Here is a 17,966-nt window from a genome sequence, read left to right as displayed (position 1 = left end):
GTAGGTAGGTATATTTATTGATCATACCTGATCACCTTGGAAAAGAATATGGCAATTAAAAGGTTAATTTTTTTTTTAATTGCTTTGCAACGATCCACCAGAATGTACACAATATCTTTTGGGATTGGGAGGCGCAGTCATCCCAAGATACTCATCCCAAAGACATCCTGCTTATCTGGACTACATCCCTTGCAAAACTTTTTAATTCTGGCAGTGACCCATAAACACCAAGAAGCAGCAGCTGTGCTCCTCTTCTGCAACAGGATGTTGACCGCCAGCTCACATTTTCTTAATGTAAACCAACTTCATTAATACTCCAGTAAATCAGCTTACTAAACCTTTCTCCAAAAGTCCTCAGGCTGGCTCAAGTGCAGTGATACGACTCTGAAGCAAGGCAGAGTCTTAACTTAGAGGTGTCAAGGAAAAATTACTGAGCCAAGGGCATTTTAATCATAACCAACAGCCACAGGCACAAAAGGTGCTCTCTTTCAGTAAATGCCGAGAAACCTGCAGCATCTAATGAACAATTACAAAGATACAGCTAGAGAACTTACTATCAGTGCCAGGATGGGAGGATCCAGGCTCAGGAATGGAAATCTAGAACAAAAATCACTTTTGCAGAAGTGACACTACATCAACAAAAGACCAACTATCATTTGACTTCTAACTGCTGCATTAGAGAAAAAAATGTATGCGTGTGTAGGAGGGGATTCTGCCTTATAAAACCAACTTCTTCAAAATCTAAGGCAATAAAAAAAGTTCACATTGTGATCCGTAACAAGAAAAGATAATTATAGCCATTCATGTTACTGCCCATTTTAAGTATAAGAACTCATGTTATGTATCCTTAAAAGGGACCGAGACTGTGCTGAAGATATAAAGGGGAAAAAAAAAAGGGTGATATTAAAAATACATACCTTGCATTATGCCACTATTTTTCACTTGGGGTTCAATCACTTGAATTGTATCATCTTCAAGGTAGAAGTATATTTTACAGTGTCTTATTCTATATAACTCTTGATTTTTGTCAGGCACTTCTTCTTCTACATAGGCATCAAAAGACAATACCTATTAAAAACAATAAATACATATAAAGCAGCAAAATTTTCAATGCTTTTGCAAAATGCATCAATAAAATAAACTTGTATAGATTATAAGCTAACTAAATGTATGGATTTCGGGAGGTAGATTTATTTCTCAGAAATGTAAGAATGGAAATCGACATTAAATCACATAAATATAAAATTCTTTGCTTGGCATTTTTATTATCATAACATCTAAGCAGAGATAAAACTCTACAGTAAAGAAATAAATCAAATATAAAACTATCAGCAGGCTGCTTGGAAAATCTTCTGAACAAAGCACTTTCGATAGTACAATGAGCTACCTAGGTCATGAAGAAAATTTTAGACTTCTATTCAATGAATTGCTGGAAAAAAAAGCACATCTGACAGTAATGGCTTTACCATTGAGGTAAGTGGAAAGGAGAGTTCTTTTTAAGCAGATCCTGCAAGCTGTCTAATAAACGGTGTGGAAGACTATGAGAAAGAAATGATATTTTTTCAGGAGTCACTTAAAGCTGTGCAATACTGGCATTTCAAAATTTACCTGGTTCTGCAATTCAGCCTTCATGGTCTCTAGCAATGACAATAATGAAAGAAAAAAACCTCCATAGATGAGGTGCTCAGTGGTTTATTCGAGTGGCCTTAATATCTGCAGAGCCTAGATCAAACTGCGCAAACCATTACACAAGTTTTGTACTTCTTGGTATCATTTATGGCCTTCAATCACCAAGACCAAGCTTAAGGGAAGGTGTAAGAAGTATATATTTATTTGTGCATTATCTACCAAGATGCTTGCTGTGGTAAGGATACACGACACGGTATTAATAAAAACTAGGTTTCCACCAGCAGCACCCCCATCAGAACATCAGGGTCAAGTCAGTGCTAATTCATACTTCATTTTTGTAATGATTAATAAATTCAACAACCTTTTTTCTTGATTCATTAGACAAAACGAAGCATTTGAAAAAAAGACAACTTAGCTGCTCCCTGTTTCAATGAGCATCTGGCAGACCTGGGCTTGAAAACACTAGAAACCTAGTGAGCCATCCAAGATCCCTACATGACACAGAAAAGATCAGTCTGTATTTCTTTAGCACATGTTTTTGAGAATCTCAAAGTACTTCCATAAATACTGATGGTAGACATTTCAGAATGCCCAAATAGAGAAATACAACCTCTTTTTCTAGGGAGACAGAGCTAGTGACTTGCTCAAGAGCACACAAGAACAGCAGCCACCCTGTGTTCCAGCCAGACCTCTCAACGGGGCACTCTCCCTGTCCACCATTAGGGAAATAAAATGTAAATTAAAATCAAATCACATAACCCTTAATTTTTACATCTGATTGATTGTGATCATACAAAAGAACCTAGACACTACCGATTATTGTTTGTATAAGTAGTAAAACATGCATGTTTCTGAACAACCTACAGACAAAATGGTTTAAAATAAATAAAATTCATTCTGGCCACATGTAATTTTTAACTGTGGATTTCACCATTTCATGTATCAAAGATGAAAATTTTGGAAAAATCAATGAATGTCAAATCAAAAAACTGACATACAATGAAGGCAACGCAAACAACTCCATCATCCTTTAACATCTCTTCTTCCTTCTGCTTGTCTAAACATAAGCGTATAATGCCATCGGTGGTGACCAAGCTGATACCTTGGTGCCCAGCTGATACCCTAGAAGGACCAGGAGGCCTGGGTAAATCTCTTGAATAGTCCAGGGGACTTAGAAGTTATGAAATATGTCTGGTGGAACCACTGTATCCTAGTCTGAGCAACCTGGGGCTCAACTAACAGTGAAGCTGAATTTCACCCCTTGCCCAGCTGCTGCTAAGCCATGCAACCACAGGACACATGTACGCTCTTCTCCCCATTCTGACAGTCCCAGTACAAATGTTTGACAAACATTGTCCAACTATTTGATTATTAATTCTTTTTAGTTCTGCTACTGGTCTTTCCTGTCTCATGACACCAGCCAGGTGAAAGGGTCTGTTTGCACACCTCTCCCAACACAGTCAGGTCCTAAATACACAATATTTATTCCTTTCACTGACCGTATACTTGTATCATGGTTTACTTCATTGGATGAGTCTGTACAAACTATTTTGCACTTAAACTTTATTCTCTTTATACCCTTCATTATGAACATGCTAGTGTACAACTGAAATACATTCAGCAGCCAACTGCGATTTTGTAGATCGAAACAGATAATTCAGGAAGGGTGAAGGGGTGAAGGAAGGAGCATAAAAGATGACAACTTATTTTTCTTTTTAAAGCAGAGTTAATTTTAGAAATAGTCAAAGTTCAACACTTCCTAACTCGTGTGTCATCTGTAGTATATTGCTGTGTACAAAGTGCCCACTTTTTAAAAAACTTGAAGTCGGGCATGAAAATAGAAAGTAACAAATATTGAATAAACTCTGTGGCATATTGTAAAGTTGGCACAAGGTTTCCCTAGCACCTGTGGTAGTCAAATTATAAACATCTTTTCAAGCCCAGGAGGCCTTGTGTGTGTACTTAATCACAGAAGAAATTAAATTTACACCCGATTCCTATTAGGCATATGAAGTTGCAAAAACTATTTCGTAACCCACTTAATAAGAAGCATTACGCCTGTCCTTCCTCCAACAAACTGGCATTGCTGAAAGCTCGAAACCAAAGAAAAGTGGGTAAAAAAGCAGACTATATTTAAAAATATAAACATCTGTTCAAACTATGTTTCATGGGGTCCACTTTGCTGAGTCACAAACTGCAGCACTGGCAGGCATAGCTGCATTCAAGGCTCTTACCAGGGGAGGCTAAATTAGTTGGGTAGTACCCTTTAACTGTCTGCAATTAATACAAAGTCATGAGCCCTCCACGAGCCAATTCCAAACCTGTGAACTCCTGCCCTGTATCGATTGCCCTGTGGAGGAAGGAATACAGCGACTAGACGAGGAGAGTAGGAAGGCCAGCTAGCTCATCTCACCGGCCAAGTTCAGTGCCTGATGTTCAGAGGCAGGTCCCCTCCTTCACATCATAAACTTGGGTCCAAACCCTGCAAACCCTTACTGCGTATGTCCCCAGGAAGCCAGTGCGCACCTCCCCATTGAAAGAAGGGTGCAGATAAAGCATGTGCAGGACTGGCTGAGGCCTTAACACTTTGGCACATTACACAAATTTATATTTCAGCACATTGGTGAAAAATTGGTGAGCACTACTAGGCCCTTCAGAGAAAATGCTAACCAAAATCATGTGCATCTGTATCAAGTCTTACATTTTCTTGTAGTAGTTCTGGTCTGCCAAGGAGGCAAATGCATAACTGTACTGAAATTACCTGCGTAACTTTCATTTTAAAACAAAAATTATGATTAGTCATTCTTCACAATATTTAAATACCTTAATCATTTTGTCATACAACATTTCTGCAACCTGCTGAATGATTTCTTTTTCTATATCTTTTTCCTTCTCTGATTGTAGGCTTTTTGCTTTAGAAATAAACCATCACCAAGTAGCATTTAATGTAAATTTAAAAATGGAAAGTAATGACAGCATGCTATGAAATTCATATCATCCTAGATCACAGTTATTTGGTAACTCTCTAAGTTCAAAGGTGTCACTACACACCTACAAAATAAAAACATATATATATTAATTTTAAATTCCTGTGCCTATAACAGACACAATCTACCTATATCCCTACATGTGAACAGTTCACACAAAAGTCAACAGGACTTTGAGCAAGCAAACATGACTGGATAAGTGAGTTCTGAGCCTACAGCACTGCACTGTGGTTAGTGGTTCCCGTGTGCCCATGCAAATTTTCTCCTGGATTGGGGCCCACCTTACATTCTTGTAGCTACACATTTCCTTGTTTGGCCATTTGAAAAGCAAAGAAAAGAATTGGCAAAGGAGCATATTCGTTCTTAACAGGTTGCCAATTAATTACTTGCTGTCACCATTTACACACACGCACAAAAAAAAAAAAAATAACCACCCCCTTACTTTTACTATCTCCTGTAGGAGATGTGCCCCAATACAGAAATGTTTTGTGTTTGTTGCTATTAGGCATGATGTATGTCTACATTAATTGCTCAATATACCATTATTACAGAAAAATAGTAATTACCACTCTTTAACTAGGAGCTTTTTTGGACGCACAAATAATCTTCTCAAGCAACCTTCTCAAGATTGACTGAATTTCACTTTTCTAAATGCAGATACAGATTTGTACATACATACCTGCTTGTCAAATGCTACCCAAGCAGGAGCATCACTTCCCATCCCTGCAGGAAACACGCTGTATTTAGGTTTCAGCTTCTGTCCCGGTAACGGTTCTCCTCCTATTCCAGGTTTATCTTCACCGACCAGCATAGCAACATTATTGCAGAAACCCCAGTGCTGTGACTTGTGGAACTTTTCTTTCCCTAACTGTCAAAAGTTTGGAAGAAAAGAGAGGAAACAACATATGGGGGTTTGTTTTTAAATCCTTGAGTTAAAGAGTTATCTAGCTACACAAAGGGGGATTAATCACGTAAAAGTTTCTCTACAATTACTTTTTAATAGAGTCTAAAAACCTGTACCAACTGAATGCTGCAAGCGAAGCGATACATTTCAGTGGTCAATTTGCTGGCTCATCTTATAGATCAAACCAGAAAGATTCCAGTGATGCATCCAAGCTGAGAAACAGGATGATATTGGCTGTTTTACCCTACCTGTTCCCAGTAATAAGGACTGAGGCACGTCGTGGAAGGAAGCAAGTCGCCCACAAGATCTTCTGCAAAAGGCAGAGGGGAAAAGCCTCTTCTACAGACCTCCAGAGAACAAACTGAAAGGTTCAGGAGTGCCCCGAGAGCAGCCTGCTCTCATTACCTACATCAAATATCTTACTTACATTCACAAAGCAGAGTGCAAAATAAATGCTAGTGAATACTAGAACTGATGCCACGGGCGAGCACGGAGCAGACCCTGGGGAGGTGGAAAGGCTGGACAGCAGGATTTTCAGAGCAGCAGGTGTGTTGGTAACGCTGCAGAGGGACACAACTGCCTCTCCTGCTGTATTTGGAAGACAGAGCAATGCTAATTATAGCACACACATTTAAACTGGTACTCCCAAAAAAGATGTAGACAACACCAAGTTGAATCAAAACTTCAACGATGCTATTCACTTAGAAAATACTAAGTGAATCAAAAATTGGCCAAGAGAAACAACAAAGGGTTAAATCACCATTTTTCATTGTGGCAACATTGAAGTCCTCCAAGATAACATGACACACACTCAGTACAGCAACCCTGTGGGAAAGGTGCAAGCAGTGAAGCAGCAAAATCTGAAAGGGACCGAAGTATTTATTTTATTCTGCCGATACGAAAAAGAGTGAGGAAATTGAAAGGCAGCTACCCAACCTCATGGCTCATAACACTCACTGCTCGTATATACAAACTGCTGCACACTGCAGGTTAAAACCTCAGCTGTTTGCCCACCCTGCAGAGCTCTAAATCCAATGGCACGGGAAGGAGAGCTGCCCTTTGCACCAACAGCTCAACCCCTACCTTAGTTTAATTTCTGCTTAAAATGCAAGGAGAGTGGCATGCAAAAGAACACATAACATTATTTTAAAACTGCTAATTTTTAATGCCATAATAATCAATGGTCATACCTTGCTTAGGTTGACAAAGGCTGGGCTAGCCAGCACCCTTCAAAACAAGTACTCTTGAACCACATCATTTTTATAACTCAAGAATAAGGGTAACCGAATAAAAGAGAAAATCGATGCAAGGAAATACTTGTTTGTGTAAGAAACATTCAGCTCGTGGGCTCCCCTGCCACGCAGCATCCCTCAAGCCAAGAATTTAACAAGATTAAAAGAAGAGCTGCGTATTTGCAGGAATAATGCCCAAAACAAAATATGTACCGTCAGCACATTTTTCGAGCTGTGATATAAAATTTCATGCTTCCATGCACAGCGTAAGCACTGACCTTCAGGCATTAGGAGGTGATCGTCCCACCCATCCCTGAAGACCCCAACACAGGTACCCACTGGCCCAGACAGGCACTGGCTGGGTCTGGCACCGGCTCTGCGAAACATTTGCAATTGGGATGGGTTTCTCCTTCTCTTCTGGACACTCCTACACTGCTCTTTCTCATTCTGTTCCTTTTATTTTTTTATTTTATTAATTTTGTTCCTCAGTAATTTGATAAAGAGCTGGGGAAAAGTCAGAATGGGAGGGAGCTTTCTGCATGTATTAGGCCAAATGTGGAATAGCTAGAGTCAGGCTGGGTTTTAAAAGGGAAATTTGTGGGCAGAAACATCTGGTTTACACTGAAGGCTCTATACAGCAGATCCACGTTTTGGCACAGCAAGTATTTAATTATTTTCCCCCTACTACCAAAGCATGAGTTAGGGAGAAAGGCACAGTTATCAAAGCACAGTGAGCGAGGGTGACAGTTATCCTGTGGAAAGCTCTTCATGTCCTCAAAGCATCTTCTAGAGGCATTTTCTGTTCATCTATTACTGAGTTTTGGTGAGTTACAGCGTGGTAAAGCGTTTGTCAAAGAAATCCAGATTTGCTCCTGCTGGAAATTTTCCAGAACTTAGCGATGAAATCACAACACAGTTCACAATTTCATGTGAAAAATAAGTGGCCCAAGAGCTGCAATCCTATTAAGAATCTTTTGTGGAGTTCTTCTAACTTTTTAGGGTTTGACAGAAAGATCATTTTCGATCATTAATCCCAGAACTACTTATAAAAACCCCTTCTCTGGGAACATCACCTAAATCTATATGCAAAACAATCTCTTCCAAAAATCTGAATGAGTTATTTCTTTTAAGCAAAAACTTAATTATAATTGAAGATCACAAAAGAGAAAAATGACATTTTGGAAACTTCAGCTAATGAACTCAGACCTCATCTGGCCTTAAACAGTGACAGACCATCACATTACATCCACAGCACTACTAAACAACTTCTAAAAGAAATCTGTGACAGTGTCTGCTGTGCGAACGCAGGCTGTAGACCTGCTGAACAAAGCTGGCCATCTTCTGCGCGGTGAGCCTGAAATAAATCTTGGGGATACACCAAACAGTGACGAATGCAAAGGTCAGGATTCTCTGACTGCAGCTTTTGGCTTTGCGAGCTCAGCCACTGCAGTCCCTGGGGAGCACTGCCCCGTGCTCTCTGCATCTTGCTCCAGTACAGAGTCACAGCGATCTCATCAGGGAGCTGCAGGTCTCAGCTGAACCAAACACAACTGGAAATTTCTCACCACAGCCACTGTCTCGGGGGCCACGGCTTGTTAACCAAGTCCCACAGGGAGTTAGGGCTGAAGCCACTGCCAGCACTCTGCTGCTCTTCCCCATACCCATTCTTCGTGACCACCTTGAGAACAACAGCTGCACCGTGGAGGTCCAGCTCAAATCCTGTGTCGGGATGAACCGTGACACTTCTGAACTACCCAGGACTGCTGACAGTGTCCTGGTTGCTTCAGCTACACTATGGAAATGTGTGCAAATGCTGCAAACTGTGCCGGTGAAATTCATGCGGCCTCCTTCCCTGTGGAAAGCACAGGTCGCCAGCAGACAGAGCCGAGACAGGTAGCAGAAGTTCCCACAATATTTACGAGTAGCATCTCTCACAAAGCTAGCACTCAGTTCCTAGAGGAAAGCCATATTCAGTCACTGATTTTCCAGTCGTGTTTCACCCCCAGCTGGCTGCAGAGGTTTCAGTATGCTTAGAGGTAAGCAGTATCATAAGGGGGGATTGCCTTAAGACATTGTCCCCAGCAGCTGCGGTGCCCCTCTAACACACCTCAGGACAAGATGCACCAACATCAGCAGCCTGGAGCAGAACGAGGAGCTTGCTCTTACTGCCGGAGCTGGTACAGCCTGGAGACGACAGGTGGATATAAAGGAGAGAGGCGAAAACACAACCCTGATGGGAAGCTGCAGGAAGGTTTGGGATGGGGGCTGTGAAGAGACAGAGATTGGAAAGCTGTCTGTCAAGAAAAACTAATGCCCCGTTTTGGCACCGATGATTACAGAGCAGCAGCAGGAAGTAGTTAAGGCAGGAAACCCAGAGACAGCAACAGTAGCACAGCTGAGGGTGATTCCAAGCTGCTGCAATAAAGGAGAGGGGGAATTTGTGCCACGCCACTAGAGTTTGCAGCAGAAACTGATACTCTCAAGTACGGACTTTCCCCCCAAGATCTATAAACTCATTGTCTGAGTCTCCAAGAAATATCACGCAGAACTGTTGGAAAGAATCCTCTCTCCGAGGGGGATCTCCAACCTCAGGCACAAAAACACGCCGGGCTGCGAGAGCCCAGTTAACCCGACCCCTAGGAATATACAGCCCTCTCCGTTAGCTGCTGACACAAGGCACGAAGAGCAGCCTGACACCAGAAGGGACAGCTGCCTTTCACAACCACAGGCACATCGTTAACACTAACAAAAGAAGCAGCAGCACTATTGCATCGTGGTGCTGTTCCTACCACAGCCCAGGCTCTGAACGCACTGGCTCCTTTTCTTATCAGGTATCAAGATGCGTGATTTTCTGCCCTGACAAACGGGCGACATATATGTGACTTCTACGGACAAAGCTGGAAATCTCGCCATCGCACCACTTCAGTATCAGTTTGGCTCTGCAGGTGGAAGGGAAGGTACAGTCCCTAGGTCTGCCTTCGGCTCTTAAATGCTCACCGCAGCTTATCCGTGGGCTTCTCTTCAACAAACAGGAATTTAAAGAGGTGAAGGTGGTTAATTGATGGGTGGCCATGCGTGTACCCCAACTACAGTGGCTTTGATTCCAAAGAGACCTGAAAAAATGGGCACAGTTCCTTTTCCTCTTTTTGTGGACTGTAAATATTTTATGCTTCTGATGCCTTCTGCTAGCAATCGCTCTTCTCCCCCCCATCAAACCAACCATCAAACATGGCATTGCTGTGCTAGGCCTGTCACTTTCATCCCTGCTCTTCGTTTAGCACAGAGGAAACATCGTGTTACGTTACCGTAGGAACCACTCCAGCTATTTTGAAAGTGTCTGTCACCTTGCTGTATTACCCTCGACTCCAATTAGCTGATGCCCGAGCAGTTAGACTTTGTCACACTTAAACAGAACCGCAGCAGCAGCGGTCTCGGGGAAGCTGCTGAATTGGAAAGAGGCACCACTCACATTTACAGGGAAAAACAACAAGTGGAAACCAGACGGGGGTTGCTGCCCTTCACAGCACCAGCACCAGGGGCAGCTGCGAGCTGCCTGGCCTCATAGCTCGTTGTCTTCAGCAGCAAGGGGAAGATGCGCTCAGCTTGAGGTGAAGCTTTTCCATTTGTAGGCTGGAGAGGAAGCAAACACTCTTGGTAGAGCTGTCAATATGTAATAATAAACATAACGGAGCGTAATGCAAGGGCCACTGACTCTTAGATAGGAGGCTCTAAGCGCTGTGAAAGGATGTCTTATTCCCACTTGCCAAGGGCAATCAATCCAGGGAGTTTGGCTCCGTGTTCCTAACCACCTCAAAGCCCTGATTTGCTGCAGTCAGCTCAGCCTCCTTGTTAGACACATGCAAGCCAGATGAAATGGATAAGCACACCTTTGCCATTGCCTTCCATGGCCTCTGTATGCAGCAGGTAGCACTAGGGGTCAAGAAGAGAAGATGGCAGCAGTAGCTTGAGCAGTGCTAAAAGCAGGAGTGGGATTAATACCCGTAACTATAACTGAAGGACTGACAGGAACAGCAGCCCCCCATCCCCTGCTCATCCTTCTTTAGGAAACGCTTTGCTGCTGTTGTTTCTGTGAGATAAGATACACTGATGGCAATGCTCAGAGCGCTAGCACGAAAATACTTGCTTTCTTTTCCGTGTACAATAGCCAAACCTTTTTTTTCCCTTTAAAATATTCCTCTTAGCCCCTCATTTGTACGAAAATTAAATTACACCTAATTACACACTGTATGTATTTCAGCAGGGGGTGTTCAATGCTGTCTATATGTAGCTCTTCTCCAGCTTGTGTAAACTTGTGTACCCAAGCACTGTGCCTTATCTCTGAGACAGGAGACATCATGTCTCTATCACAAAGCCTCTTCACTGCTGCTGTGGGGCTCTGGAGACAGCTCCATCATACTCCAAAAAACAATAATCTCCATCAATTAAGTTAAATGAAATCTGGAGAACAATAAAGTCCTGCATAACCCAGAGCTGAGTTATTCTATGTCCACCTCGCAGACAGGAATGGCGCACACCTATTTCAATGCCGCTGATGTGCTCGCTCAGCAGCTACGTGGAGTGTTATATACACAACCAACTCCTTACAGGACAAATTTGAATTTAGCAAGACAGACTGAGCATTCAGCACCACACTTTTCTTTTTGCCCTTCTAAAACATCAGCACCCAGCCTGCTGTTCACAGGGAAGAAGTTGCCTGAAACATCTCCAGTGCCGTATACCGGGCTCCTCCTGCAAGAGGTCCTGTGTTGGCATGAGCCCACACAATGCCGACACACCAAACGAGGCTGGGGAGTCCAGGTATTTCTGCACAATTTTACCCTCCCTGTACAACCACCTTGGGCAGCTACACTTGCCTCCACCAGCCCTTGTTCTTTGGAGAGAGCTCCCAGAGGCTTTCCACCAGACTGCACTTCACGCAGGCTGACTTACTGCTCGGAGCGTGCTCCCAGGAGACAGCAGGGAGAAGTCCCACCTTGCAGGGGTACCGATGCTTGTGGTATCACTGGCATCAGTGCAGGCAGCTTGATAAATGATGTGGAAACCCTGCCCGAACTACGCTATCACCTGAGGTTATCACCTCACCGGCTGGACCAGACTCGGGAGCAGTCAGGCTGCAGAAACCAGGGCTCTGACGGCCACGACTTGTCCCCAGCACGAATACAGGATTCTCCTCCAGACGCTTTAGGGTTATTAATGAAGTCCCCACAGCTTTACCTGCCTCCTAAGGGTTTCCCAAACCCTTCCTTACCTCCCGCACCATGTCACGACACGATATTTTGTTCGTATGCAGAAAATTATCACTGCTGAACGAGCTTGAAGAGGCTTGGCTTTTGTTAGCTACGGTAGCTCACGATAAAAAAGCTTTTTTTGTATATTCCCCGAGTACTTAACAGCCCTCGCCCTGCCTCTCCCCCCTGTAAAACCGTTGCGGTTCACCCGGAGCGCACTCGCCTCTCCCCATTTCGCCCTGCGAGAGACCCAACCCGCCCTAGGGCGGCTGCCAGGTCCCTCCTCCCGGCCTGCTGGCGAGGCATCCCCGCTTTTAATTTAATAGTTACAGCGGGGCCCCCTCACTCACGGTGCGGCCGAGGGACAGCCCCGGCGGCAGTGGCTGCGGCGGCGGCGCCATGGCCCGGCCCGCCGGGCCCCTCCGCGGCGGGCGCCGTTGCCTGGAGACCGGCCGGGGGCGTCACGTGGGGCCGAGCGGCGCCGGGAAGGGCCGAGCGGCTCCGGAAAGAGCCGAGCGGCGCTGACAGGAGTTCCGGAAAGAGCCGAGCGGCGCTGCCAAGGGCCGAGCGGCTCCGGAAAGAGCCGAGCGATGACGGAAAGAGCCGAGTACAGCAGGGCCTCAGGGAATGGGGGAGGCAACTTCTTCCACATCATGTCTGACTTGGGGGCCCAGGTGGGCTTGGGGGAAGCGTGTTTGGGGAGGTTTTACATCTTTTTGTGTGTTTTTTTTCATGCTAACCCAGCGGGATCGTGAAACTAGTGACCTAGTGTTTGGTTACACACCTCGCTGCGGCGTGGTAAACATTTCAAAGATATTTTAATTGGAAAATAAAAGGAGACCTCATTTCACTCGCACTCATTTCATGTAGTGGGTGGCGTTAACGCCACGATTTAAATTTCAAACAGCAAATGCAGTGATAGTTTCTCACGGAGAGCTTACTAGGAAGGGTTGTTCCTTTCATTAATGCAGCTAACATCTTCCTGGTTAACAAGGCAGGATGCCTCCCAGGTCGCCTCCGGAGCCCAGCATCCTACGTGGTGCTCCTCCATTTTGTACAGAGCTCTTCACGAGCGTTTTTTTTTTTTTTTTTTAATTGGAACTGTTTCTAATAAAATAAATAAATGGATAAAGTAGTTAGCCGAAACCCAAATATTTAAATTCTGTCACGGCTCTCGTGCTGTCTCAGAGGAGCTGTACTTCAGCTGCTTAACGTCCTTATTCTCGTGGATGGAGTGGATCTCCCCTGCCATATTTCATACTCCGTGATGCATCAGACCATGAAATTCCCACAGCACATTGTTTCTCCTCCCTGAAACAGGCTCGTGGAGCAGCATGGGTGATGTTTTCGGTCTAAATGAGACCAGGAGGCATTCCCCGCACAGCTCCCGTAGAACGCTCTTGCGGCATTTGCTGTCAGTTTTATTTTGTCAAAACGTTCTGGTTTCAAAAACTCTTAATTTCAACAAAAATCCTTCATTTTTAATTGTTTCCAGAAGTTTGAAATGGGGAAGGGAAGGAGGGAAAGAAAGCTGTGCAAATTCTGGAAGTTTATTGCCAGGCATGCAAGACTTTGCTGTACTTCAGCTCTTCAGCATCACTTGTTGTTCCCTCTATATTTGTGTATGTGACAAACATTGCACAGGAGACAGCAGTGTAATCGTAAAACGTACCTTTAGGTTTTCACAGCTTTCATTAGTGAGGATCTTCAGAAAGTGGATCCAAAGCATTTCTACGTGCCAATATGCCTTTCCAAAATTACTGAGCCAGCGTAGCTGCTGGTGCTTTGTACCGAATTCCCGTGAGCCCCATGCAACTGGTGGCACAACTTGTTATTTGGAATAGCAGCCATTGTGAAAGCACAATAGTGAAGAATTAGGGTCTCTTTTCACTGCATTTTTCCTCTGGTATCTTCTCTTCGGTTTTTGTGGCTCATTGCAGAACGGGGCAGTTGGAATGTTTTAGTACTCTCTCAGTGTCAATAATAAACTGGTGCTCCAAGGTTTCAGGCAGTACAGGCAGAGGCTACATGTGAAAAACGTGCAAGGGAAACAGCAACAGCACTTACTTAGGAAGGTTAGTGAAGTGGATGGAGACTACAATCCATTTCCAACAGAAAATCCGATGAATCCTCCCTGACCTTTGGGTCAAGTCTTTCTGCTTAGGATTATTACCTTCTGCCTCATCCCATAAAGAAGCCGCAGGGAGCTGTGGAGAAGAAAAGGAAGCATCTGCCCAGTACACCAGAAGCATGGTTGCAATATGATGTGTTCTGCCAGTCTTAAATCACTTTTTTTTTTTCTTTCAAATGTGGAAATATAAAAAGAGTATGTTCTACTTAGAACAGAGTTCTTTCTTTCTACATTACCTTTTCTTTGGGGTTTCTCTCACATGTTTATCTTTTTTTGTTCCTTGCTGTATTCACTCAGGAATACAGACCAAGTGAAAACAAATTAATTTTAATGCCTTTTCTGGGAAAAATAAAAGTACTACAGGAAAACCATTTTTGATAAAAGCTTTTTATTAAATGAAGATTGCTAATGACAACAAAGGCAAGCAGTAGGCAGTAGTAAATTAACTATATTCTGACAGTACTCTAAAGATAATCGTGGTGGATGTACATAAGACTGCATTAGTTGTACAGTTCAAAGGAGGAAGAAAACGAGGGAAGCTAAAGCTGGGGAAAGCACAGAAAATATTTTGGAGTTAAAAAGACATAGATGCTAATCTCTTTTTATTGGGATTGTTTTACTAGCAAACTTGAAATCAGTAAGGGTATTCAAACTGTAATCTCAGCAAACTTTCCAGAAACGGCCTTGGTTTTTTTATATTGCTTTGAGTCTGACCAAATGGCGTTGGCTCCAGGGTCCATTTGTCTGAGTGGAGGACCACGTCCAACCTATGCACTTCATCCCTCTCTCTTTCTCTCTTTTGCAAAATCTTTGGAGAACTGAAATTTTGCTTCCAGTCATGTATTGAGCACTTTGTTTTCCAGCTGGGATCACATCATAGTTCAGAACCTGACTCCTGGTTTGTTCTGTCTTCAGATCAGAACAAAAAGCCATCTGTGCTCACAAGAGGAAGCAGATAGACATCACTCGGCAGTGTGAGGGGGAAGCCTTGCCTTAGTTGAAGTTGTGTCGGTTCAAAATTTACCAGGAAAGTGTGACTGAAATTGGCATAACTTAATGCCACTTCACTGTAAAGACAAGTCTGTGCTTCAGTCATACATATTTCTTCATCCTGTTTCTGGGAGTGGTTTTACAGGCCATGTTAGGATTGGGTTGTCCAAAATTAGATTGTTCCCAGATTGCCTAGTTTAAAGTGAATTATGGCACTATGTGGATCATCATGCAAGCACGCTAAGACCTGTACATAACTAAAACTCTAACATGCACAGAAATTAACCATGGAGAATTATTGCCTGTTAGTACCTACTTCTTTAGGTCTGTCTAAGAAAAATATAAAACGCTGTTACAGTCACCACAGAAATCACATAGAGGATACAAACAGAGGAATTAAGCACACATACTCACAGAGAACTGCAGCCTTACCTGTAGCTGGTTAACTTTGGGGAAAAAAAGGGCAAATTCTGAAGTGGCTGTGCACTGTAGTGCAATATGGGTCAACTGATACCATCCTTCCTTCAACAGCACTATCACAATCAGTGACAGATCCTTAGAAATATTGATTCCTTATGTTTTCTCATGTCTTTTATGCCCTCGTTCATTCTGTTTTCACCAGTCAATGAACATGTAGCACTTGAAAATACCTCTTCAGTGGCTGGAAAACAATGTTCTGATTATAATCTTTGGCTGCAGCTGTGGAGTGCTCCAGACAACCCACAGAGGAAAAAATCTGTCATTTCTGTGGCCACTGGTCTGTGCTGACCATGTACCACCTGGTCACTTAGCACAGTATTGCTGCAGCTGCCTACAGCCCCAACAAGACAAGGTATTAAGCATGAATTTCCACAGCTCATGGCCCATAACCTCTTTCTCCTGGCCATGCTGTGGGGAATAGGAGAGCAGAAAAGGTTACATCCAGTGGTCTCACTGGAAGGTCTCATTATCTGGCATGACCTTTCTGTGGCTAATTGCTCCAATTCAGCATTCCCTAATAAGGCACATTTGCACGAGTGACTTTGTTCAGATCTGCAATGCCCTTTGGGGAAGCAAAGCATAGGGCAGAGAAGAAGAGCGGGAACTGCAGGACTCCCTTGGTACTCCCCGCACAGTCTAGCCCCCTGCTAGAGGCTGTGCATCCGGCTGGCTTTCCTCCCCATCACATCATCTTGCAAATTCTTCCACCTCTGAAAACTTGATGGAAATAGTTTACCGCCTCACAGATTAAGCTTGACTGGCGTGTTTCTCTTTGTCATGCCTGTTAAAAGCATTTTGAAGTTCCTAGTCATCAGATACCCAGCTCTTTTACATAAGGTGTGAACTTTTCTGGGACGTTTGCTATCGGCCTGACTTCCGTCTCATTGAAGTCGGGGAGACCTTTCTCAGTACCCCACACTTCTGAAAACAGCAGTAGAAGAAACACTCCGAGCCTTTGCATTAAAAGTCTGAGTTGCCCCTGCTGCATATATTCAGTGAGACCTGCCATGGAGAGCAGCTCTTCGGTTCCTCTGCACCCTCATTATGTGGGCTGATTTGAGATGCAGCCACGCTAGTAAAACAAACCTGACAGAAAAGCCTCTAATTAAATTCAGGAGTGGAATGCAGATTTTGGCAATTAAACCACGGGCACACGTTTAGTGCGGCACGCAGCCGTCGCTGGGACACGTAGGAAAGCGCGATGTTATGTGAGAGACCGACCAAACCAGCGGGAGGAAAGTACGAATGCAGCACTCAGCAGCAACACAGCCCCTCATCAAAATGCAGCCAAGGCCTCCAAGTTACGTTGTCACCTGCACAAAGAGCAAAGCACACGTTCCTCCGTCTAGATAACAGCTATCTCAGAGCGAGGACAAATCCCCTGGAAATGCAAAGTCCCTGTGGCAGCATGGCTCTAACATGAGCAGCCTGAAGTGGCAGACATCCCTAGACAGTCCCGCAAGAGTCAGGGAAATGTTCACATGTGGCATCCAGAAACCTAATGATGGTATCAGACACTGCAGAATGGAGGGCCACACTCACGGCCACAATAAGGAAGAGATGCATCTATTTCCCTTCAGACTTTCTTTGGGTTTCCTTCCTTTAATTCCTGACCTGCTTGTGATGTGAGTGGGACTGGAGCTGTTTGCAGCACAAACGTTTCCTGGCTTTCCTCTTTTTGCATTCACACTGTCTTGCTGACAAAAACGAGGGGTTTGGCTCAGTAGGAGCGTCAATACACATTTCGTACTTGTACCAGTGGCCTAACTTGCCTGTGGCCTGAATATCGGTATCTATTGTAAAAGCTCTCACATCTAGCCAAGGAGGCACTGCAAGACACTCACAAGCGGCAGCACTGGCTCCGTTCAGCAAGACTTGCCAGTCTGCTTCCTTCTGCCTAGGAAAATTGCGTCGGCATTTCTCCAAGTCTTGCAAGTTGCCTTGGGGATACGCCATCAGTTGAGGCTGCATGACTGATCAATTCCTCCCTCTCCTCCCGTTCTCCATTTTCCAGCTTAACCTTTTCAGCTGATGGATAAAACAAAAAATAAACAAACAAAAAAAACTTTTCTTTTTTTTTTAATTCTCATAGCAATAAATAGATATTTTACAGTCAACTACAAGAAACTGCTATTGATCCAGGTTGTTTCAGAAGTATACTTGCTTTCTGCAATCTAGCTTACGTTACAATTTGCCCTACATTCAGCATGTATTTCAATTAAAAAGAGAGGGAGAAAATGCCACTTATTTTAAATAAAAAGCTTTCAAGCCATCCTTGCAGGCTGCTTTGAGGATCTAGTACAGATCAAAGCTGCTTTGAGGACTCATCCGTTCTGCTTCTAATATAATAGCACATTGTCCATA

General features: G+C 43.8%; 1 protein-coding gene across 5 annotated transcripts in view; it reads right to left on the bottom strand.

Moving 5' to 3' along the window:
- EFHC2 (EF-hand domain containing 2) overlaps window positions 1-12,480 on the bottom strand; it is a 58,111-nt gene extending 45,631 nt beyond the window's left edge. For 2 of the 5 annotated variants that reach the window (XM_040545486.1, XM_040545488.1), the window contains exons 1-3: window positions 12,352-12,469; window positions 5,296-5,484; window positions 918-1,068 (exon numbers count right to left, since the gene is read on the bottom strand). In XM_040545486.1, coding sequence (XP_040401420.1) covers window positions 918-1,068; window positions 5,296-5,484; window positions 12,352-12,402 — 391 coding nt within the window. In that variant the 5' untranslated portion in view covers window positions 12,403-12,469. Of the gene's footprint in view, window positions 1-917; window positions 1,069-5,295; window positions 5,485-7,030; window positions 7,050-12,021; window positions 12,263-12,351 lie in introns of those variants that run through there. The other 3 variants (XM_040545484.1, XM_040545485.1, XM_040545487.1) reach the window with 3 other exon arrangements.
- Window positions 12,481-17,966: the final 5,486 nt, after the last annotated feature.

This window comes from Cygnus olor, chromosome 1, assembly GCF_009769625.2.
Source record: "Cygnus olor isolate bCygOlo1 chromosome 1, bCygOlo1.pri.v2, whole genome shotgun sequence".
NCBI lineage: Eukaryota > Metazoa > Chordata > Aves > Anseriformes > Anatidae > Cygnus > Cygnus olor.
Note: the sequence above shows the minus strand (reverse complement) of the source record. Positions and strands in the feature narration are given on the sequence as shown.